At 50.2% G+C, this 25,338-nt stretch overlaps 1 protein-coding gene across 3 annotated transcripts in view; it reads left to right on the forward strand.

The window, feature by feature from the left end:
* Nucleotides 1–8,781: 8,781 nt before the first annotated feature.
* PSTPIP1 (proline-serine-threonine phosphatase interacting protein 1) overlaps nucleotides 8,782–25,338 on the forward strand; it is a 47,242-nt gene continuing 30,685 nt past the window's right edge. For 2 of the 3 annotated variants that reach the window (XM_045448993.1, XM_045448994.1), the window contains exon 1: nucleotides 8,782–9,240. In XM_045448993.1, the coding sequence (XP_045304949.1) occupies nucleotides 9,205–9,240 (36 nt within the window). In that variant the 5' untranslated portion in view covers nucleotides 8,782–9,204. Of the gene's footprint in view, nucleotides 9,241–17,264; nucleotides 17,361–25,338 lie in introns of those variants that run through there. The other variant, XM_045448995.1, reaches the window with a different exon arrangement.

Raw genomic sequence — 25,338 nt, forward strand, 5'->3', positions numbered from 1 at the left:
AGGGAAAGGAGGAGATAGGAGGACCCTCTGGCTCCAAGGCCTTCAATAGCCCTTTAATGTCCTTAGCTTGAAGTCTCAAATCTTCAGCCTGGCATGTAATGCCTTTATGGCTGGCCCTGCCTCCTCCCAGGCTGCCACGGAATGGGGACTCAGTGAGTGTCACAATGGAAATGTTTGTTGTTATTAATAGTGATGATAATAATAATAATAATAATAATAATAATAATAAAAGAACTCATGCTTCTCTAGGCTCCACCAAACAACAGGCACTCCTAGGGTTCAGTAGAAGCAATGGCCTAAAACTTCTTGGCTCTCCTGCTCATGCAAAACCTGGACTCTCTCCTCAAAGTCTACTCCAACCATTTCTGGGAGACAAGGGATAAAGAACATTTAGTTAAGAGCAAAAGCTTTGGACTCACCATTGAAAGGAACCAGGGATCCTTGGAGAAAGGTTGACTGCAGAGCTTGGGGCAGGTAACGTACCAGATGAGCCTGGAATATCTTGTGCAAGAAGTTAAGAAAGTGCTCAAAAAGCAACAGAGCCATATCTGAAGGAAACAGAAACCACCCTACAGGGGCTCCCACTGGCCAAGTCTGCAACAGTTTGAGCATCAAAATAAACAATAGTAACAGATTATAACCCATTGGATGAAATAGAAGTTACTGAGTCCTCATTATTATAAGTAAATGAATAAATAAATGAGGTAAAGGGGGGCTCTCTCCTTTTAGTAGGATACCAACAGACACATTTGCAATGACGGAGTTAGAAAATCATCATTGGAAGCCAAAACAAATGGGTGAGGTTGGGATGAGGAACAGGATACACATATTTACATAGTCTCAAAGAATTTTCCTGTGAGCTATTGATTAATCACAAAAGGGAAAAGAGCAACTTTATGGTGAAGAAAACTGGTGGACACCACCTCAGTCAAGTGACCAAAGCTAACATCCCCTTGATGGGACAAGTTGACATCACATGCCTCCTGATGTGATGCACCCAGAAGGACACAGAATCATTTATCTGGAATTACTGCCAAAAATGCATGATCTGAGTCTCATCATGAGGAAGGGACTAGACACAAATCCAAATAGAAAGACATTCTATAGAATCACTGGCAGGAACTGTCATAGATTGAAGGAGACCAGGAGAAAAAAACATACATTACAGTTCGTGAGTTCAAGGCCTGCTCCAGGCTCTGCACTCTCAGCACAGATCCTCTGTCTCCCTCTCACTGCTCTTCCCCTACTCTCTCTCTCTCAAAAATAAATGAACATTTAGAAATAAAAATTGTCCTGTGGTTATGTAAGAGAATGTTTTTGTTTTTAGGAAATATACACTGAAGAAATTAGGGGTGAAGGGATACCATGTCTCTATGGTATAAGAATTTAGGGGTGAAGGGACACCATGCTAACATAATATAAGAAATAAGCAAAAAAAAAAAAAGAAATTAATAAGCATATATAAAAATAGAGAAAGAAACAATAGTAAAGCACTTGGGGTAAAACTTAATCTGGTAAACTGGGTAAAGGAGACGAGTTCCTTGTACACTTTTCTCTAAATTTAAAGTTATACAAGAATAAAAATGTACATGTATTTTACAAAATGAGAAAACATGCTTCCTACAGATAACCCAGAGGAGGGTGCTGCTGAGGGCCAGGCTTGGGAAGGAACTAGGCAGATGGGTACCTGCACCCCAAGAGTAGGGAGTCTCATGGTCCAATGAGAGTCTGTTGTCGAGTTCCCCATGCTGCTCAAGCTACCAGTCACTCCTCAGCTTGGTTCTGCTGTTTAAGTCCTGAGAGTGAGGCTTCTCCCACCAAGCCTGAGGGCACAGGGCTGTGGGCAGCAACAATGCCAGGTCTAAGGGTGCATCACCACTGTGGGTTGGAAGCCTGCTGTGCATGGGCTCAGGGCCAGGCACCTTTTCATGTTCTCAGACTCTGGGCTAGGCACATTAGAAACTCCTTATTTAAGCTTTAAAGCAATCCTGTTAAATACATAGGATAATTCCCTGCTTTTCAGATGAAGAAACCGAGTCTTGGCAAGGTGAGGTTGGAACAAGTTGCAAACACTGCTGTTCTGACTCCAAGTCTAGGGCTCTCGGCCCCCTCCCTGGATGTGCCAGAGACTTTCCTGCCTCCACACCTTGGCACGTGCCATTCCCTTTGCCTGCATCCATGGTCCCCTCCTCCTATGTGAACTTCATGAATTTCCTGCCGGCCAAAGTGAGGTCAAGGTCTCCTGCCCCTGAATCCCAGGTTCTCGGTGATACATAAAACACCAACAAGGCCAGAATCAAGCTTGGCTTTACTGTGAACAAGTCATTTTCTGACTAAATTAAAACCAACCCAATTGAGGAGACGATGCTGAGAAGCTGTTTTAAAGCTCCTAATTTGAGACAGCTGCACAATAGAAAACACAAACAGGCTGGAAAGGATGAGGGCGGGGCAAGGGGTGGAGTGGGTGGGAGGTGGTTACATCCTGCCTTCCCTGTTAGAGTCAGGTCAGTCTTCTTTCCGGCTGGGCCTCAGTCTCCCCATCTGTAAAATGAAGCAGTAAGGCAATAGCAGGAGTTCTGATCCAAGGGTGTATGTCTGACTCACTTATGAAACCTATAAACTTTGCAGATTCCCTGGCCCCCACCCAGTCAGTAGGTCTAAGTTGGAGCCTGGCCTTACACTCTTTTACGAAGTCGCACAGAGCTTCTGGTAGGCACTCCTCCCACTATTTGAGAACCTCCAGATAGTCTTTGCAGGCCTCTGTCCTCTGACCAGTGAGCTGGTGGTGGGGATTCTTGGCCCTCACTGAAGGAGCTCCTTCTCCGTGTCTGCTGGTCCTCTGTTCAGTTACTCTGCAGGCTGCCCACTGGCCACTTTGTACCTCTTTGACATCTTTCAAGGATCCTGAGCAGCACCCCAGCTTCTGAAGATTGACAGTGCATGGAAACTCAGAGTCACACTTTTGTGGCTGCTAATTAGTAAATCTGAAAGCTCCTTGTCATCTCAGAAGAGCTGTCTGAGTGGGAAGAAGACTTACTATTATTTGCAACTGCTTTCCTGGTACAAACTGAAAAACAAACTATATCACATCCTGAGGGCTGAGGGCCACATCCTCAGGAACCATCAAGGTTCTGAGAGAAGGATATCTCCAGGTTCAGACATAAGATCTAGGAGCCCCACCCCCACCCAGCCTGGCCCCAGGTCTCTGTACTTCCTCCTCAGCTGGGGACTTCCTTTCTTTCCCCTCCCGACAGGCTTTTGCCCCAGACCCTGGCCCAGCCTCTCACCTCCAGCCCTACCCTCTAGGAAGGAAAGATCCTGGTTAGGATGGGACTCTGACAATTGTCTGACCTCTCTGAGCCTCAGTTTCTGTATCTGCTGGATTAGGTGAGACCCTTCCTGCCTGATCTCACCAGTGAGTTCCTTCTCCTTAATCAGGCTCCAGATCCCCTCCTATGGGAGGACCTCCCAGCAGAGTCTGTCTCTCACTGCTACACTGCTGTCCTGCCACTCAGCACATTTCCCCACCTGGGTTGCCTCCCCCACCAGACTAGCAGGAGCCATGCCTTGTTTTCATGTCCCCAGAAGGAAGATCAGTAAATGCTGATGGGTGCACTGCAGTGGGGTTTGTCCCATTCCAGGGCAAGCTAGGTGGGGTTGAGAGTGGGAGCCCCAGCCTAGTGGCCCAGCCTCTGGCTGCCCAGAGGTACTCTGCAGGCATCCCAGAACAGTGCATGGCAGTGGGAACATTCCAGTTCAGCCCTTGGGCACCTGACAGCCATGGCCAACATTATGGCAGTGCACTCTGCTCCTCCAGGAAGGAAGGAGACACACGTGTTGCTTGGCCTGCCTAGAGAATGGCAGATGTTATCAAGACAGCGTGTCAGCAATGAAAGGAACAAAATAAATGTCCCTTGGACCACAGGCAATGCCATTTCCAAGTGAAATTTATGGTAAAGGCCCTCTGGTTTCCTGATGTCACCGAGCAGCTTTGAGACCCTCCTTCTTTATAGCCCTTCCCCTCTCCAGGAGGGTCCAAGCTCTTGCTTCAGACTCTTCCTATATGAGATGAGGTTGAAAGGTAGGCTGGGGCTGGATCACACAGGGTCCGTAAGCTATGTGAGAGCAATGACCATTGTTCTTAGGACAATGGGAAGTCATAGCAAGGTGACAAAGGGAAGGTACATGATCAAATTTGGGTCTGAAAATATTCTGCTGTGTGGAGAACAGACAGTTGTGAACAGATTTGGCTTCAGGGATGAGCTACTAGTGCTGTTGTGCAGGGCACTATTGATCAGAAGGACCCTGCACTTGGGGCTTAAAACCCTGCAGTTGCCATTTGAAATTCTTAATAATATTATCTTTTGAATTTGTGTTTTGTAAGTGAAGTCTGAGACAGTGAAGGGTGGGGAGCCCTGGCTCCTATGTGGTCCTGACTCCTGCTACCTCCCCTGCACAGGTTCTCAGCTCCCACCTCCCCAGTCCTTCCTAGCAACCACTGCCACTCTGTGCCCCCAGAAGGGATCTGGGTGCATGTGTGGGGAGGCTCGGGGTTGTCTGGTGGCACCTCAGGATGAGGCATGTCGGTGACAGTCACTGCCCTAGGTGGACAGCACCATGGCACATTCAGCAGGTGACTCAGGGGTGAGTCGTTCTCCCATTCCTGATGCAGGTGAAGAGTGTGTCTTGGCGGGAGTTTGCAATACCTTTTGGAACTGCTATCTACTGAGGAAAGGGAGACGACTGGCTAGACTTCCCTGTCCCCAGCCAGGGAAGACAGTGCCATGGTTGGCTGGACAGGAAGCCCAAAAGCCGACGGGGTTTGCGCAGAAGCACATTAAATAGCAAATAAAGCACCGCAAAAGTGAGAGTGAGAGAACATGGCTAAGGGAGAAACTTTATATTTTAGTACCTTTAATGGCAAGTTTTGTCTATGCCTTTTTAGTAAGAGGCCTTACATTTTCATTTTGCATTGACCCCGCAAATGATATAGCTCATCCTGGTAGAAAGCAGTCAATGAGATAAAGCATGTAAAATACATGCAGGCCTGTAGGTACTGATATTCCCTTAATGGAGGCTAGTATTATTGATCTTGAAGTAGCTTCGGGAGCTGAGCCTTGCCCAGTGGCTGGCTGTGGCAATCGATGTTGTAACCTATTTTGCATTTTATTCTCAATCCTTGGGCCTACTACAACTTGAATTCTTCAAGCAGATGTGTCCAAATGCCATGCAAAACAGGATGGGACGTTGCCTGCGCAGGGGGACTCCCCCTTAAAAGAGGAGCCATAGCCTGGCCTGAGGCATAGCTGCCCAGACCTCAAGGCAAGTTGAGTTTTGAAGCAGCTGGAACAGTGATTAAAAAGCTATGATTTTCAGGACTGGATTCACCTCTTTAGGGGGCTAGTGAATGAGGGAGGCCCGAAAAGAGTTCCCTTTCTGAGGGGCACTCAGATGTCTCTGTCTTGCTTCTCTACCTCCTGGATCGCCCACGGTCCATCTCCCCCATCCCTGCTGCCTTTTCCAGGCCTCATCTCTCTCTCTCTCTCTCTCCTTTAGGGATATAACAACACCCTCTTCTGGTTTCACCCACCCCCCACTCCTACCCCAAGCCACTTCTCATCGGGAAAGATCTTCTAGAATCTGTGGGCTCCCCCAGGCAGAGACCAGGTCTGCCTCCTCTCTGGGCCCCAGTTCTAGCAAGTCCTGGCAGGGGTTGGCGTCCAGCAGTGTTTGTGGACCTGGGTTAGAGAAGGCTGTGGTAGTAACAGCGGTTGGCTCCCAACATCCATGACACCCCAAGGGATCCCCCCACCAGTGGTGAAGTACAAACATGTGGCTCACTTCTGGCCACAAGACATGAGGGGAGGTCTCCTGGGAGGATGGGGATACAGAGGACTTTGAAGAAAATGAGATGCAAGGGGAGGTAGCCTGTTTCTTCCCCTAGATGTGGCTTTGTCTGGAGCTGTAGGCCAGAGCTGCTGCAACCCACAGGGGAAGAAAGCAAATGGAGAACCACAAAGAAACTGAGCTGAAGCCCTAAAGTACCCCACCTGGAGGCCACGCTGCCTCCAGACCCCTCATGTGGGAGATAACACACTTCCTCCATAATAAACCCTTTGGTTTTATGTTTCTTGCAACCAAGACATCCTCAAAGGATGCAAATAACACAGTGAAGACCATGTGCCAGCACTGGACTCTCACCCAATAGCACCACCAGCCCCAACAGCCTCCCGAGGCTCAGTATTTCCAGCTCGGGATTGCGGTGAGAGGGTCTGGAGGCAGAACTGGAAAAAGGAACGCTGAAACCCATTGTTAAGAGAGGGCTGTTGGGGCGCCTGGGTGGCTCAGTCGTTTAAGTGTCCGACTTCAGCTCAGGTCATGATCTGGCAGTTTGTGGGTTTGAGCCCCACGTCGGACTCTGTGCTGACAGCTCAGAGCCTGGAGCCTGCTTCGGGTTCTGTGTCTCCCTCTCTCTCTGCCCTTCTACTTCTCATGCTCTGTCTCTCTCTCTCCTTCTCTCAAAAATAAATAAACATCAAAAAAATTTTTTTAATTAAATTAAATTAAAAGAGAGAGCTGTTGGCAAAAGATACCGCGGAGGTCAAGAGCCTGGGCTTTGGCATCAGACAGACCTGAGTGTGCAGCCCAGCACTCTGTTCACTTGGCTGTGAGGCCTTGGGTGAGTCACATAAACTTTAATCCCTAGTTTGTTCCACTGGGAAGTGGGGGCAATGATAGCATGCACCCCACAGGATGGGGTGAGGACTAGGTGAGACGGTGTGTGTAGAAAGCTTAATGGTGTCCCCAGTACTTGGCAAGTGTTCCGAAGCCCAGTTGGCTGCCCTGGTGGCCCAGCCTCGGAAGCTGTGAAAGGTGGGGCGGTGTGAGGGGAGGAGAAAGACCTCTTTGCAGTGGAGAACTTTAGAGCCTCTTTGGATGCCTCCCATTACTTCCTTCCACAATTGCTCTGGCCCATGACCAGCACAGCAAATCTTTCCGAGGCTGCCCTGGCTAGACCAGAGCAGTCAGGATAGGAATTCTTTATTTTTGGGGTCCTTGAGGTGGACCTTGGGGGGACTTGCCCAGGTAAGGTAGGTCAAGGAAGGCATGCCAGGAGGAAGGCTGGAGAACAGAGGGGAAAAGTGTAGCAGCGAAAAGGGTACCTCTGGGGCGAGGGAAAAGGCCTGTTAGGAACAGAAATTTGTTGAGGGTGATGGGAGGAACCCCTGGAGAGTCAGGGGAAGGAACCTGGCTGTGAAGTTTTCTGCCAATGGTAACCTCCTGTTACCATAGGGTTTCTAGTCTGCCTCCAGAACTAGAGGCATCACCCCAATTGATAGATGGAAAAACAGGCCAGGGAGGCTGAGTCAGTGCTATCAGCTGCCGTTAGGATAAGGTGCAGCCTCGGCATTCAAAGTTCAAGGTGATATTTACACCATTAGCTGTCATCAGCTGCAAGCAACAGAAAACCTGGCTTGGTGCCTTCAATGCTGAAGATGTTTAGTGGTTCAAACTTAAGGGTTCTGGAGGTAGGGGACTCCCAGGGGCAGCCCCACTGCTCTACAATTCTCCCTGAAGTATTCTCTCCTGGGCGGCTATTTCAGAAGTATGGGTGTGCCCCATCTCTAAGTCTGGGCACACAGAACTGGCACTTGGGAGCTTAGCTGTCTTGCACACCAGCTTTCATCTGTCTTATCACCTCAGTCAGTGGTAAAGGAGGCATTGGTGAGGGTGGTGATTTGTAGACAAGGCTGACTCATCCCTTCTTGCCTACCCTGGGCTCAGGCCCCCCTGCTGGCATTTTCTGCTGAGCATTCAGGCCCTGGCTCTTTGGGGCTGTGTTCGGGGCTGCAGCCCAGGGCTCTTTCCAAGGTGGTACCAGACAGTGCCCCCAGCACCTGCCCAGCCAAACTGGAAATCCCAGTAATGTTCTCAACACCGTCTCCTTTCCAAAGTTGGGGGATGGGGTGGTGGTGGCAGATAGGGAAACTGAGACTGAGAGAGTTAGAGAGTCGATTAAGGTCCCTTGACCACTAAAGGGTAGGGGCCAGGCAAAACAAAAATGGGCGCCTCAGCCTGGGTTTTCAGACTCCCACACTATGCCGTCATAATCCTGTCTCTCAGTTCAACCACGTTCTTTAGCCTGAAGACTCCATTTCCTGAGGGAGGTTTCCTGCCCCAGAGAGTGTGTAATCTGGAGACCTGGGGCGGGGGGGGGGGGGCAGTGCTTATGAGACCTCAGGCTGTTTTCCCTTGCTAGTTACCTGGTCACTCCATCTCTGTCTTCCACTCCCCCCCCCCCCCCCCCCCCCCCCCCCCCCCCCCCCGCCCAACAATAGCACACGGCTCTCTGCCCCCAGGCTGCGAGTTCCTTGAGGGCAGGCTGTGGACTGAGGCACTAGGCAGCCAGGGTTTGATGAGTGATAGTGATGTCCTGGACCTGGGTGAGCCCTCCGGTATGGTTTGCTGCTGGGGAGTGGAGATCTAGCATCTCTGCACCTGGCTTGGCCATGGGGCTGGGATGGTGGGCGACAGCACTGCCCCGTCCTCACTCACACCTTCGGTGGGCTTCAGGCTCCGTAAGTTTATGGGCTCTGAGAATGGCCCAGCTAGGGCTTTGGAAGGGGGCAAGTGGAGGCGGGCAGCAGAGTGGCAGGTGTCAGGCGGGGCTGCACCAGGGAGCACCGCGGCTCCACTTCCTGTGGGCGAGGGCCCGGTGCCTGCCCCTGGCGGGGGCGGGGCGGGGGGGGGGGGGAGGTTGCACAAACCTTCCTGCGCAGGCCCCAGGCTGCCTTCCCGCCTGGCCTGTGCACCAGCCTGCCTCTCCTGCTGGCTACTGCCTCCCAGCCGGGGCTGGCATCCCTGCTCTCAGTCCTGCAGCCTGGACTGTGTCTCCATCACCACAGGGTTGGCGAGGGGCCTGCCGGACACCAGGGCCCGCCCTCCCATCCCTGGAAGGGTACTGCTCCTTCCTCATTTTGCTGCTGATTCTAGCCCCAAACAAAACAGGTTGAACCCTTTTCCTCCCTCCGGCAGCTCCTCTCTGGCTTGCGGCTGCCTTCTGAGCCGCTGCAGACGGTGCCGGCCAGAGAGGGGGGGCCTGGGCCAGCCCTGTCGGGACTGGGACGGTGCGCCTGGCTCCTGGCCCTCGTTCAGCCCTGTCTGTGGCAGGAGAGCAAGCTTTGCCGTGGCAGTTGCCTGAAGATGATGCCCCAGCTTCAGTTCAGAGATGCCTTTTGGGTGAGTGAAGACAGCTGGGACATTGAACAAGTGGAATGGGCTCTGGGGAGGCTGGCTCCACTGAAATTTCCCCCACGGCAGCCGGTGGGGGTGTGGCTCCAGGAAGGAGGTTTGCTCATAAATATAGCGGTTGATGTTTTGGTCTTAATTATTGTGGAGGTGACCCGGGCTTCTGTCCCTTCTGAGTTGGAAGATGAAGGGGGTCCTTGGCCTGGGGTGCTGATTTCTCTGCAAACTTCTCCACAGTGAGGTGGGGGAGGGATATCCTCTATACACCCAGGCCTGATTTCTCTGAAAGACCCTCTCCCCACTGCAGGATCTTTTTAGGAGAATCTAGGGGTGCCTGGGTGGCTCAGTCGGTTAAGCGTATGACTTCGGCTCAGGTCATGATCTTGGGGATCATGAGTTTGAACCCCGCATCAGGCTCTGAGCTGACAGTGCAGAATCTGCTTGGGATTCTCTCCCTCTCTCTCTCTCTCTCTCTCTCTCCCTCCCTCTTTCTCTGCCCCTCCCCTACTTATGCTCTCTTTCTCAAAATAAATACATAAACTTTTAAAAATTAAAAAAAAATTGTTTTAATGTTTATTTTTGAGAGAGAAAGAGAGAGAGACAGAGCACAAGCAGGGGAGGGGAAGAGAGAGGGAGACACAGAATCCAAAGCGGGCTCCAGGCTCTGAGCTGTCAGCACAGAGCCTGACGTAGGGCTCAAACTCACGAACTGCGATATCATGACCTGAGCCAAAGTTGGACACTTAACTGACTGAGCCACCTAGGTACCCCTAAAAATATTTTTTAAAAAAGGAGAATCTAATATATGGATAGGGGCTTGAGGAGGCCATGTGAGGTGAAGGAGGGAGGGGGGGTCATGGGTTTGGGGACCAGACAAACTTGAATTGGGATCTTGGCCCTGCTACTTAGAGACTGGGCAAGCTATCTTATTTCTCTGAGCCTCATTTTCTCCAGCTATACAGTCCAGATAAATATTAATAAGCATCTCAACTGAATGGGAGGATTTAAAAAGGTGATCTAATGTAATCAAATGACAGTTCTTTTTTCCTGATATAACCTCTCTTCTTTGCAGACTTTAGGGGTCCTTTAAGGAGGCAGCAGGGCTGGGCAATTCCTTGCTAACTTTCTTAAATTCAGTGCAAGCATACTTCAAATCCTTTCCCCCATGAAATGATGGCACGCAATAGGCTTGTGGAGGTGAAATGGCTTGGCATGGGCCACACAGCCTGCAAGCCCACTTTGGACCCCAGATCCCCTCAGCTTTTTAGCAGCCCTGCCTCTACCTTTCCTCTGCTTCTCAAGCTCTGGCTGTCCCCGGCAGCTCATGGGAAAAAGCGGAGACCTCTTTGGTTAGAGCTGGGGAATGAGGCTGTCCTGAGGGTGCCTCCCTTCAACCACACAGAGGACTCCCTGGTCCTTCACTCAGCCGTCTCAGCCTTAGACAATATCCTGGCCCTCCCTGGGCCCTTTCCTGGGGCCTGTGGCTAGGAGGATGACAGTTAACAAGCCAGGCCTTCCTTCCATTCCGGGCCGTGCTCTGCTTGGGGCTTGTGGCCAACATATGAGTGGCCTGCTTCTCACCTGCCCTGACCACACAGTGGGCAGAGGGCCACCTGGGGAGGGTACCCGTTCCTCTCTGGGTCTCTGTTTCCCCATCTCTACAAAGAAGAGGTGGGCTCAGTCCAGAGAAAACAATGGAGGCAGACCTGGCTCAGCCCAGCCCAAGTACCAGGCTGGCAACTGGGTCCTCTCGAAGGGGTGTTGGCTGCAGTAAGGGGTGGGGCAGTGAGTCATCACCTCTGCTGTGACTTAGAGTGAAAAGTGGGGGAAAGAGGTAGGGCCTGGAAATCCAGGGTCCTCTGTAGCCCAGGGCAGACCAGGAGACCCTGATTGTTTCACCTCTAGGACATCTGTCCCACCCCAGGGCCCCTGGCCCCACCTTCCTGAGGGCAGAGCTCTGGCAAGGAGCAGCCCCCATGGCAGGATCTGGGCAGTGGGGGATGGCATAGGAGTGGGTAAGGTGTGGCAGGGACAGCAGCAGCAGCAGCAATAAAGGAGCCCACCTGTGGTGGCTTTCTAAGGGACATCCAGCCATGCTTTGTGCCTGCCCCACCTCTGAGGCATCGCAGGCTTCAAGACCTCCAGTGCCTCCTCTCCTCCCCTGCTGGCTCCCTGGACTGGAGTGAGGGTATAGCCTAGACAAGGCCAGAGCAGAGAGGGGGAGAGAAGTGCCCAGTGGGAGCCTCTCACCCTGAGCTTGGCAAACGCACCAGGAGGTCATGGTCATCATCACTGACCCCAGGGCTCTGAATTCTAACCCCTCTCCCTGATGCTCAGCTCAGCCCATGAGGACAAATGACACTTACTTGTACTAAGGAAGTGCCAGGCACTGTTCTCAGGACTGTTGATCTATTCATCTACTTAAACTGATGAAGTAGATGTTATTGTTATCTCTATTATTCAGAGGAGGAAGTTGAGGCACAGAGCTTAAATAGCTTGCCCAAGGTCACACAGTGGGGATTAAACCCTGACAGGCTAGCTCCAGTGTCTGGGCTCTCACCCAAGGTGCTTCAACACCCTCTATCAACACAGTAGATCACTGGATCTTTGGGCCACATCAGCAAAATGGAGGGAAAATGTCTGTTTTTCCTACCTCCCAGAGAAGTAAGAAGATCAGACGAGGTTTATAGAAATATTTTGAAGCTCAGTTTACAGACAAATCTATAAAACAAAAGACAGTGATCTTACTGCTGTAGAAATACTAGGGACAGAGCCCAACCTGCCCCTCCCCCAACATTCCCCCTACCCCAGCCCAGGGCAAGCCATTCCATAGCTTGGCAGTTCAAAATGAGTAGTCTTAAATAGTGGAAGGAAGCCCATGAACTAGAAGGATCATGTCTAACACCATAGCACTGCAGTTATTTGGCAGTCTCAACCATCCAGAACACAGGTGGTATGTAGCCCCATTCCTGGCACTAGCTCAGAGTAAGAGAGAAACACAAGCGGTTTCTGAGGAGCTAAGAGCTTATATTAAAGCTCATATACTTTAATCATATGAGATGCCCCATAATTTTTAGTTAGGGCTTAAGAACTCTAATTTTACCCATAATTTTAACAAGCTTTTAATTAAAAAAATTTTTTTAATGTTTATTTATTTTTGAGAGAGAAGGAGAGACAGAGCACAAGCAGAGAAGGGGGAGAGAGAGGGGGACACAGAACCCAAAGCAGGCTCCAGGCTCTGAGCTGTCAGCACAGAGCCCGACACGGGGCTCAAACTCACAAACTGCGAGATCATGACCTGAGCCGAAGTCGGAGGCTTAACCAACTGAGCCACCCAGGGGCCCCAAGCTTTTAATTTATAGATGTATCAGTTAGAGGGGGTCTACATGGAACATGATATACATTGATGAGTGATATGAACTGTTAAAGACAGTTTGACAGATAGCTGATAGCTGATAGCAAGGTGGGAGACCAAAAAATTATAAAAAGCCGACATAATGGCTCAGAAGTGATGGGAACATTCAGTGTGGGAGCAGGCCAGTTCTGTTCCTCAACAGGCCTGTATTTCTAATTTATCGATGTAGCTACCCAGTATTTATTTATAGCCTGCTATTTTCTGTGGCAAAACATTCAGATGCAGGCCACTATGGAGAGAGGCAGGGGTGGACTAGCCACGGGGGGAAGGAAGGGATAATTTAATTTCTGTTACACATACAAATGATAAAAAGCATCGCAGCTTTGCAGGAAGTTAGTGGCTGGGCCTCAGAGTGGGGCTTGTCAGTGAGACGAAGTTGAGGGTAAGAATATCAGGTGCCTGAGCTGAGAAGGGTTTAGATCTCATATAACCTGCCCAGCAGTGAGTCAGACGGGCACAGAAGCCCAAAAAAGGCAAGGTCCTGGCCCTCACCTCCCAGTGTCTCCTTGCCAATGTCTCGGCTCCCAGCAGGCAGCTAAACTCTATTGCAGAAAACATCTGTCTAAATTCTCAACACAGGGCTGGCAAGCGAGGGACAGTGTTCAGTCTATGTTTGTAGAATGAACGCATGAACATGGTTCCACTGCCTTCCTGAACCCATTTTCTCCTTCATTTCTCTTGAGTTCTATTCTACAAATATTTGTTGAACAGTATTCTCTGCTAGGTGGTCTAAGCTGGATCCCTACCTACCCTCACCCCCACATCCAATCAGGTGAGCGAGACTGTTTGGCCTTCAAGGAAGTTACTGTCCAACACTGAACACTGAGGTTCCCTAATAACTGGGCCAGGCACGGGGTGCCCTGCTCTGAGCTGTGTCTTCCCATCCCACCCTCTGACTCCCTCCCAGGCTTTGCGAAGAAGCCACTGAGTATTGTTTTAAGAAGGAAAATCTAGTTTTGAACCAGGTTTTATTGAGATCCACATCCTATCCCTTTTGGTGTTGTTAAAAGGAAACGTAAGGGCTTGAGGAGGATGGGCCACATATATTACAGCGACATCTCACCCCTAAGGGGTAAGATGGACCACCAAAGGGGACAGAGGGAGCAAGCCTGAACTTTTCCCTCTGACTTGTAGTCACATCTCTCCCCTTTGAGGCTAGGCCCTAGCATCATCTGGAAACCTCTGTGTCATCCTGGGAGGGGCTGAGCTCCCCAACAGACAGAGGACAGAGGAAGGCACCACTTTCCGGGTGGGGGAATGACTCACCAGGGATACACAGGGGCTGAGGATGGGCCCATCCCTCCCCTCTTGTGTCGGCTCAGCTGCTGTTGCCTCTTCCCCTTCCCAGTTCTGAGACTCTGAGGTTCCCCATTTAGGATAGAGGCCCCACTTTGGCCTGTCCCCCACCCCAGGACCTGCCAACCACTGTCTTGGGGCCTCACAGAAAATCAGGAGAGGCTGATGCTCATTGGATACCTACTCTGTTCTGAGCCCTTAAAGCTATGTATATACCTTCTAAAGAAATAAAATCAATAAATATAAGATCCTAAGAAGAAAGTAGGAAAATAGAGAAAGCCAGGAGAAAAGCACCCTTAGTCTCATCACACAAAGACAGCTGGTAATATTTTGCTCTGCTTCCCTAACATTATTTGACATAGGTGCAAGCACATTGTGTACACAATTTTGTATTCTCCTGTACCTTTTTTCCTTGCATTTTAATTTTTGTAATGTTTATTTATTTATTTTTGAGAGACAGAGAGAGAGAGAGAGAGAGAGAGAGAGAGAGACTCCCAAGCCGGTTTCACACTTTCAGCGCTGAACTGGGTGTGGGGTTCAATCCCATGAACGGCAAGATCATGACCTGAGCTGAAATCAAGAGTCAGACGCTCAACCAACTGAGCGGTCCAGGCACCCCTTTTCACTTTAAACTTTGTTTTTAATTGTGGTAAAGTATACTTAACATGAAACTTATCATTTTAACATTTAAGTGTACAGTTCAGTAGGGTTAAGTATACTCACATTGTTGTGGACGCTCCTGCCTCTTTTCATCATAATTCCATTTTGAACATGTGTGGGTGTGGGTGTGATTTCCTCGTTTCAAAACACCATTGTTAATGGCTACACAGTCCAGCTTGTGGATTTGGTAGATGCATGATTCATTTATTCAATCCCTATTGTTGGACATGTAGGTTGCTGCTGCCTATTATTCATTATTCTAGACAGTGATGCATTGGGTAGATCTTTGTGTATCAAAATTTTTCACTTGAGGATTATTTTCTTGGGTGGATTCCCGGGAGAAGAGACATTCCTGAGTGAGAGAGTGGGGCCCCGTCTCTAGCTGGGCAGGAGCCTTTTTATGCAGGAAGGAGGGACCGGAGTGGCCTGGAAGGGGCTGGGAGGGCCAGGCCTGGAGGGGCTCTGCCACGAACTGAAGCCTGCTCAGACTTTGTTCAAGAATTTGCAGCAGGGCAGGCCCCTATGGCCTTGAAGGCCAAGGAGGCCAGTGGCTGGGGAATGGGTCCTCCCAAGCATCAGGGGCTTGTAGACAGTGCAGGAGGTAGGAGAGGGAGGCCCTAGCTGTCCTGCCTTTGCTGCTACCAAATGCCTTCCCAGTGTGCCCTTGGCCATGGCCGTCTGAAGGAGTGAGGACAGACTCTCTCTGTCAGTGTCCTCCTATCTCCTGAATGGAGGCATGGGTGGGCCTACTCCATGGCCACATGTCCAGGGCAGAGCAGGGACTCCCTCCCAGGTCTATTGGACACCATCATATTCTGCCTCTGAATTCAAGGAGATTGACTAGTTTCTTCTTGGTTCAGTTATAACTCTTATAGGATACATGAGTGGCCCTCTATATGTTGACGTTGATTTCGCTCATTTTGGAAGTAGGGTTATTTTTCTCTCCATTTCCCCTCTAATTTTCTGTAAGTGAACACAGATTATGTATGTCATTAAAAGGAAAATACTTGAAAACAAAACTAAGCAATTGCTGTTTTCAAGCCTGAGATTTTAAGTGAAATTTGTGGTTTGATAGCATTACCTCTTGCACATACTCTGTGTGCACTTTGTGGTACATTGTCCCCCTGGGGCCCAAGAACTTGGTTCATCTGTGCCTATTTCCCAGGACATGGCCAGCGTTTGATGGTGTGAGGAGGAGGCAGAGTTCTCTGGTTATGCTTGCTGTGCATTTGTGAGGCTGGCAGATGGTCACCTGGAGGATCTACTGGCCACAGCAGCCTTGATCACCCTCAATTTTATTCTTGGTGGAAAACAAGGTCTGCTTCTCAATGACCTCCTGCACTCCAGTTCCTGGGACTTGTGTACTACACACCACGGGGGTAGCCCCCCGGAATGGAGCGGGAGGGCCTTGCTTGGGCTATGGAGGGCAGGCAAGGATTTGGGAGAAGGCAGGCTGGCAGATGGCAGCCCAGGGGAAGGAATGGCACGGACGAAGGTGTGGAAGTGGGGAGTGGGCACAATGGGTTTGGAAGGCAGTTTTCTGGCCCATAGGCTCATGCAGGGTGACTGGTAGGAAAGTGACTGGAGATTGTGAAAGGTCCTGACCGGCCTTAAGGGGTGACAGAGACACTTTCTTCTGCCTCCCTGCACCCTCTCCTCTGCAGCGGATGTTTCCTATCATGCAAAGGAGCTGCAGGCTGTGGGCGGGATGCCCTCCCTCCTCACCCAGAGTCTAGCTGATGCCGCAAACCACACAATGAAGGGAACTTGGTGTGGAAACTGAAACTGCCTGGACTTCCAGCAAGAGAGAGTAGCACCCTGTGCCCTGGGGGCTTGCCCATGCTGGGGCTCTTCCCTGGACTCACTCCAGCAGCTCCTCCCTCCAGGCCTTCTTTAATGCCTCTCCTAGCCTCCACCTTCACTTGCTGGGCCGGGGAGAATCATTTCCCTTCTCTGAACTTCAGATTCCTCATGTGGGATGTCAGAGTGATGCTCATCTAAGACAGAGGCTTTAAAGATGAGGAGGCTAAGGGCAGCACTAAGGGGACCACCTTCTGCTGCTCACCATGGGGAGTAAGCAGACCAGAAACAGGTTCTAAGGGACCCACACTTAGGATTGCATGTGCACTACAGGGTGAGCCACTTATGTGCATCCTCCTACTCCCAGAATGCCTCCCCAACTCTGTTCACCATTACACATTAAATTCTGCCATCAGAGAGTCATTCCCATGGCTTCAAATGACAAGATGCATTTCCTTCCAACAATAGCTCTGTGAACTTGGTATTCTTATGCCTGTTTTGCAGGCAGAAATCTCAGAGGGGATGTGGGACTGGGGATACCACCGAGGTGGACTTTGGGGTTGCTGGTCTAGACCTGGCTGCTACCTTCTCAGGCTTAGGTCAGAGAGCCCTTGGGGGTTACTGGGAGGTGCGGTGGTTCGCTAAGACCTGGCACTCTGAGCAGTGGGTGAGGAGAACGTGGGGGAATGACAGCCCCTTCCGCTGGTGTTGACAGCACCCACTATTGGGCAACAGGAAGTGCCTGCTGGAGCTCCAGAGACCACAGCTAAGGCAGGGATGGGGTGGCCAGATGGGACTCAGGGTTTCCCAGCAGTGGACATGGGAAAACAGAAGCTGAGCCATACTGGGAAGGAAAGAGGGGATGATGGGCTGAGGCAGGAGAGTGCTTGACATATTCAAGGGACAAGGAGACCTGTGTGACTGAGGCCAAGTGACCGAGGTGGGTAGTACTTGGAGATAATATCGAAAATGTGACAGGGAGCCAAACCTTGTAGGACTGTCGTTCTCAAACATCCCAATGCCCAGGCCACACCCAAGGCCAATTACATAAGAATTTCAGGGTGGGAGGCTGGGCATCAGTATTTTCCTAAGTTCTTGAGTGTTTCCAAAGTGCAGCCAGGGTTGAGAACCGTTGGCGTGGATAATTGTGATGCTGGATGCATTGCCATTGCTGATAACCAGCATACAGCTGGCTTTTACCACTTAGGTGACCTCATTTGACTCACTTGTGAATGAATAGAGGGTAGAGGTTTGTTTCGTTTTGCTTTTTAACCTTATAATCTACGATTATGTTTTTTTATTGTGGTAAATATACATTAACATAAAACTTAACACTTTAACCATTTAAAGTTTTTTTTTAATGTTTATTTATTTTTGAGAGAGAGAGAGAGAGACAGAGCATGAGTGGGGGAGGGGCAGAGAGAGAGGGAGACACAGAATCCAAAGCAGGCTCCAGGCTCCGAGCTGTCAGCACAGATCCCCACACGGGGCTGGAACTCACAGACCGTGAGATCATGACCTGAGCTGAAGTCGGATGCTTCACCAACTGAGCCACCCAGGCGCCCCAACACTTTAACCATTTTTATTTAAATTTTTTTTTTCAACGTTTATTTATTTTTGGGACAGAGAGAGACAGAGCATGAACGGGGGAGGGGCAGAGAGAGAGGGAGACACAGAATCGGAAACAGGCTCCAGGCTCTGAGCCATCAGCCCAGAGCCTGACGCGGGGCTCGAGCTCACGGACCGCGAGATCGTGACCTGGCTGAAGTCGGACGCTTAACCGACTGCGCCACCCAGGCGCCCCTCTTTAACCATTTTTAAATGTGCAATGCAGCAGCATTAATACATTTATAATGTTGCACGACCATTACTACTACCTATTTCCAGAACTTTTCATCATCCCAAGCAGAGACTCTGGACTCATTAAACAATAACTCTTCATCTCCCTTCCCTCGTCTCTTACTTCTATTCTACTTTCTTTCTATGAATTTGCCTATCCTAGGAACCTCATATAAGTAGAATCATACAATATTTGACCTTTTGTGTCTGGCTTATTTCACTTAGCATGTCTTTAAGGTTTATCTGTGTTTCAACAGAAATCAGAATTTCATTTCTTGGGGTGCCTGGGTGGCTCAGTCAGTGAAGCGTCCGAGTCTTGATTTTGGCTCAGGTTGCGATCTCACGGTTCCTGTGATCAAGCCCTGTGTCCTCAGCTCTGTGTGGACAGCTCTCAACTCTCTCTCTGCCCCTCCTCTGCTCATCCTCTCTCTCTTTCGTTAGTGTTTTCTGAGTTGTAAGAATTCTTTATATATTCTGGATATTAATCCCTTATCATATATATAATTTGCAAATATTTTCTCTCAATCTGGGCATTATCATCTTTTTACTCTCTTGATGTTGTCTTTTGATGCATAAGTTTTTCATTTTCATGAAATCTAATTTATCTGTTTTTTCTTTTGTTATCTGTGGTTTTGGTGTCAAATCCAAGATTTCATTGCTAAGTCCAGTGTTTTGAGGCTTTTCTCCTATGTTTTCTCTTCAGGGTTTTACAGTTTTAGCTCTTACATTTAGGCCATGGATAAATTTAGAGTTAATTTTTGTATATAGTGTAAAGACTGGGTCCAACTTCATTCTTTTGCATGTGGATATCACTTTCCCCAGCACCATTTGTTGAAAAGACTCCTTTCCGCATTGAATGACCTTGATATCTTTGTGGAAAATCATATATGTGCTTATTTCTGGGCTTTCTATTCTATTCCATTGGTCTATATGCCTATCCTTATGACAGTACCATACGATTTAAATTACTGTACAAGGTGCCATCTTTGTCTCTTACACTGCCTTTAGAAGATAATGCCCTGCTTTGATTCTACCACATTTACAGGGTGGCCCTGGTGAGTCCCTCCACTCTCTGAGCCTGACTCTTTGTCTGTATTAAATTGATTTTTGTGGCAACATGCTTGTTAATGGCCTTGCAAAGGCAAGGAGCTTCACGTGCAGACCCCCTGCAGGTGCAGGAGCCCAGCTAGCACCCAGAACCCAGGGTCAGCTCTGAGATCCAGAACCTGACAAGGCTGGCAGAGGAGGCCACAGGGCCTTCTTCAGAGGCTGCAGTGGTCTGTCCCTGCCTTCAGGAAAAGGCGTAGGGATGGGAACGGGGCTCCTCTGCAGCTCCAGGGCAAGTCTCAAGCCCAAAGGGGGAGCAGTTCACGGCCACAAAGAAAGACACCGCACATCAGCCCTGTGAGGGCACAAAGTGCAAGTGTTCATCCCACTTTACAAATAAAAACAATTGAGTCTGAGAGATTAGAGGCAACCAGTCCAAATAAGTATCACAGCTAAGATTCACACCTAGCTTTCCTTTTTTATTTCCTTTCTTTGACTTCATATGTATTCATCACCATGGCCACCATTTTCCAGGAGCTCATTAAGTGTCAGGGTGCCCATTGCTGGGCTTCTCCATGTATTATTTCATTTAGTCCTAGAGCCCAGAGGTGGGCAATATGTTCACATTCATTTTACACAGGAGGGGCTCTGTGCTCAGGATGTTAAGTGACTTGCCCAAGGTCACACTGCCTGTTTCATGGAACTGGCCAGGACTAGAACCCAATGCCTGAGCTCTGCCCACATCCCACTGCCTGGGCTTCTTCCTGGGGTGGTGTTCTGTAGGGTATCCCCTGGCAGGTGTAGGTGTGTAGGAGGGGTGAAACTAGGGGAACGGGATGTGCAGGGTAAGTAGGTGGACCATCAGTGCTGGCCTCTAGTCTCTGGCTGGTCACCCACAAACTATGTGGCGAGGAGCCCTGTGTGGCTGGCTATGGACAGGGACTGGACGGTGCCTCTCCTTGCTGAAGGGGTCAGTCTCCTCCAGGGCTCAATGTCTGGGGTGGCTCAGTTCTCTCCTCTTCTCCATTAACCATCCTCTGCATCCCACTGCTTCCCTCACCCTCGGCCACTGGCATCTGCTTTCTACTCCACCCAGTGCTAGATCTAGGGAGTCCCCACTGCCACACCAGCTTGGTGGGGCCAGTGCAGAGGGACTGTGTGACCTGAGCAATCATCCACTTGCTGAGCCTCAGGTGCTCATCTGTAACAGGGGGCGATAAGAATAGCACAGGCTTGACATTCCAGGGGGTGCTGAGGATTAGAGGTGATAATGGATTTAGAGCACTGACCTCTACCTGTCTGCATCCCACCCAGCTCCCATCCCCTGAACTCAGAACCTGGCGAAGCTTCCCTTTACCTCCTGGGAAGGTCCCACACCTGCTCATGAGTCTCTCCTCCAGCTGGCCTTAGGCTACCTCTTCAGATACCTGCTCCAGCCTCACTCAGATCTCACCGTGACCACTTAGAGCTCTGTGCGTTAGACTTCCAGTCTTCTAAACCTCAGGGGCCCATTCCCACCCGGAAGGCTTCTGCCTGGACTTGTGTTCACTCCCTGTCCCTTCCCTTTTCTAATCTTTCTACACGTTTTGGTTTCATAAAGCAGTAGGAAGAAGTGGGGGTCGAGCTACTCCTTTAAGACTTGAGAATGCATAAGGGAAGTGGGCAGGACTTCACAGACTGGGGGAGGGGAGTGTGGTAGCCAAGACCTTTCCTTCCTGATAATCTGAGGAGGCTTATTTAAAAGAACAAAGCTTTCGAACCAGACAGACTTTGGTTGAAAGCCAGGCCCGCCCACACAATTGCTGATTGGGCCTGGACAAGTTACATAACCTCTCTCATTCTTGCTTTCCTCAAACAACAGCACCCTGGGGTCAGTATTACTAAGATAAGTGTTTCCCTATGCCCCCCCCCACCCCCCACCGTCTCCCCACCCTCACACATGGTAGGTCCTCTTCTGGTGCTAGTGTTGCCCCCCATACCTGGTTATGTGGGATCCCTGAGAAGCTCTGAAAGTTCACAGGGCTCTGACAGGGCCCCTGGAAGGCTCAGGGTGACTGCTGGCCATAGGCTGAGGGGCCCAGACATCTCAGGGCCCCTGCCAACCAGGCGGCTCTACTGCTTGGCTGCTTGGGTGAAGGCCCCTGAAGGCCCCGGGGAGGCAAGTCAGACTGGGCTCAGTGGACAAGTGGAGTCCTCTGGAAACTCATTTCTTTTTTTTAAATTTATTTATTTAAGTTTATTTATTTTGAAAGGGAGAGAAAGAATCCCAAGCAGGCTCTGCACTGTTAACGCAGAGCCCAATGTGGGGCTTGAACCCATAAACCGTGAGATCGTGATCTAAACCAAGGTCTAGAGATGCTTAATCAGCTGAGCCACCCATATGCCTCTGGAAACTCATGTCTAATCTCAAGCTCCTGTCAGCCTAGCTGACCCCAGTGTAGCTCATCTAACCACATTCAACGTGCTTTTGTTCTTTTAAAAATAAAAGTCCACCTTTACCTTCTTGAATCTCTCCCTCTGACACCTACCCTGGGCCATCTTAGAAAAACTATAAATCACCCCACATTTATCTGCTTATGCATGGACCCCTCAATCCTTGGGCCAGGGACACTTAGACCCAGCTGAGACCTCTCTGCAGAATCCCTAACCTGCTTACAGACCCCTGTGACAGGGTGCTCTCCACCTGGTGAAGCAGCATACCCTGTGTAGCCATGTTTGGGATCACTTGGGCTTTTGGGAAGCCCTTGTGCTGATCTGGAGTCAGCCTCCCTCTCTCTATCTCCATGAGTCCTGGCTTGGGCCTCTGGGGACACCAGACACAGACACTCCTTCTGTTCCTGATAGCCCCACAAAGGTCTGCAGGTGACAGTGTTCCTCACCAATTCCCCAAGGGCCTTGGCTTGGGACCCTGTCTTTACCCACCTGCCACCTGCTTTACAACAGGTACGCAATTAGCTTCCTTACTGACGTCTCTGGTCATCCATCCAACCATCCATCCATCCAAGCCATACCTGAGCTTTTGGCCCTTTGCCTTCCTCAATTTGCCAACTAAGAATGGTGGAGATTAGCCCCACCGTGAGGAAGTAGCTGTGGGGCAGTGGAAAGACCCTGGCTACTATTCATTGACTGATCCTCCCTGAGTCTCAGTTTCCTTATCTGTACAATGGGGATGATAATACTGCTTTAAGAAGTAGAGGGGATGGGTCTGTCTGGTTTATATAAAGGTGCTGGGTAATGAATCATTGAAATGCAAGCCAGTGATCTGGTCCTCTCCATGGGGAGCCTCAGGAGCCAGCAGTCTTAAAGCCACAGCCTCTCGAGGGCCTCCCTAAGACATTTATTTAGCCCTTGTCCAATGTATTTGCTGTGCAGATTCTGGGCTCTGGGACCCAGCAAGAGAACAGACCCACTTTCTGCCTTCATGGAGCTGCCTTCTGGAGAGTTCAGTGCTCACGTCAGGTTTCCTGTCTTTGACAGGCTTTGGTTTCTCAGTCCACAGAAGACTGGCAACAGTAAACTGTGGCCGGTAAACTGGCCATGGGAGGCACACTGGCTGCAGAGGTCACTTCAGTGAAAGTAGTGTGCGAGAGGATAGGACAGTGCGGCTGGCACCATGCCGCCCCTGATACCTGCTCAGGCCACTGTCTGGGGCTTCTGGGGTGAGAAGAGTGAGTCTAGTCTCCTGTTCTGTCTCCTCTCCCGCTGATAAAAGGTGGTTTTCCACAAAAGGCAGGGGCAGGGGTGTCTGGGTGGTTCAGTCGGTTAAGCCTCTTTGGCTCAGATCATGATCACATTGTTCGGGGGTTTGAGCCCTGTGTGGTGCTCTGTGATGACAGCTCAGAGCCTGCAGCCTGTTTTGGATTCTGTGTCTCCCTCTGTCTCTGCCCCTCCCCAGCTTACGCTCTGTCTCTCTCTGTCTCTTAAAAATAAGTAAACATTCAAAAAAAAATTTTTTTTTAATGGTTGGAGCACCTGGGTGGCTCAGTTGATTGAGCATGTGTCTTTAGCTCAGGTCATGATATCGTGGTTCCTGAATCTGAGCCCTGCATTGGGCTCTCTGCTGTCAGCCTATCAGGGCAGAACCCCCTTCAGATCTTCTGTACCCCTCTCTCTGCCCCTCCCCCACTCGCACTCTTCCAAAAATAAATATTTCTTTTTATGTAAAAAATTTTTTTTAATGTTTATTTATTATTGAGAGACAGAGCACAAGCAGAGGAGGAGCAGAGAGAGAGGGAGACACAGAACCTGAAGCAGGCTCCAGGCTCCGAGCTGTCAGCAAAGAGCCCGATGCGGGGCTTGAACTCACGAATTGTGAGATCATGACCTGAGCCGAAGTTGGTCGCTTAACCGACTGAGCCACCCAGGTGTCCCAAATATTTCTTTTTTAAAAAAGGATAAAAATAAAGAATGAAGAGCCCATCAACCCAAGAGCATGCCAGACATTAGAAACATTTTCAACAAGAATGGTTAACATTTTGCAAAATGTTTTTTGAGCCCACTAAGGTGCAAGCTGGCAACTTAACTTTTCTTTCTTCCACCTTCTAAAGCCACTGTTAGCTTTCCCTTCCCCATGCCTGGGCATGTGTTAGAGCTTTTCTAGTCCTTTTCTAGTCTCAGTATAAGTCACTCCAGCTCTATCTCATGTCACAAGTTCACTGTCTTGCTCAGTTGAACACTCCACATTGGGAGCCTACGATGGGGAAGAACAGGGTTCGTTTCTTCATTTGCTGTGTTCTACCCATACCCACTGCTGGCTACTTCTGGTGTCTCCGCAGCTGTGGTGAGGTGTGGGCTCAGTGACTCTAAAGGGGTGAAAGGTGGTAGCTGGCAATGGCCCAGCAGGTGGCAGATTTCCGCAGGCCAGCTCTTGCTCTCCTGGGTACTTCGGCTGGTTCCTCGGTGTCCCCATTCCCCCAGCGAGTCTCCCCCTGTTCTGCTGCCTGCACCTGTCCACTTCTGACCCCTCTTAGTTGCACCCAGCAGTCCCCTCCACACAGCCCCTTGCGGTGGCTCCTTCCTCCCTGTCAGCAAGGTCTCATGGGCAGAAAGTCACAAGATGGCTCTTCCCAGCTACCTTCCACAGCCTCTACTTGGTCCCCAGAAAAATATCAGTGCTAATTCCTGGACAGGCCAACCTTCTCACCCTGCTGTCTGTTGGGGGTGGCACCAGGCTGGCAGGCAGGGACAGGGCAGGGCCTGGGGAGCTACAACTTGTGGAGCAGCTGCTGAGCTTGGGGAACTGCAGAGAGGCAAGAGATTGAGAGGGTAAGAGCCAAGATCTTGCCCTGGGAGAGCTGGGTTCAACGTTTATTTATTTTTGGGACAGAGAGAGACAGAGCATGAACGGGGGAGGGGCAGAGAGAGAGGGAGACACAGAATCGGAAACAGGCTCCAGGCTCTGAGCCATCAGCCCAGAGCCTGACGCGGGCTCGAACTCACGGACCGCGAGATCGTGACCTGGCTGAAGTCGGACGCTTAACCGACTGCGCCACCCAGGCGCCCCGGGAGAGCTGGGTTCAAATCCGGGCTGTGTCCTGCAGGCTCTCGGCAAGTTAGGTGAACTCCCTGGGTTCCATTTTCCTCACCTGTAAAATGTGGGTAATAATCCTTAGCCTCATACCCTACTTAGGGCATGCTCTGATCTCTGTTCACCATTCTCACCTTTGCATATTATTTCATTGGCTTCTCAGATCAACCATAAGTGGTGGGAACTGTTGGGCCCATTTTACTGGACCAGAGGTGTGAACTGACAGCTAGCCTGCTGATGTCTGTACAGTCTCTCAGACCAGGCCTGGGCACCTTCCCTGACTGTGTAGGTCTGCCTGATGGGGCTGTGCCCTAGAGGGGAGAGGTTGGTCTCTTGCCACTTTCTTCATGAGGAAACCAAGTCCCACAAAGGGAAATGGCATGCTCAGGCCCTGGTCTCTGTGGCCTAGCCCCTGCAACCACCAAGAGTGCTATGGGTAGGGGCACCTGGGTGGCTTAATCGGTTAAGCCTCTGACTTAGGCTCATGTCATGATCTCACGGTTCG

Source organism: Leopardus geoffroyi, chromosome B3 (assembly GCF_018350155.1).
Source record: "Leopardus geoffroyi isolate Oge1 chromosome B3, O.geoffroyi_Oge1_pat1.0, whole genome shotgun sequence".
NCBI classification, from domain to species: Eukaryota; Metazoa; Chordata; class Mammalia; order Carnivora; family Felidae; genus Leopardus; species Leopardus geoffroyi.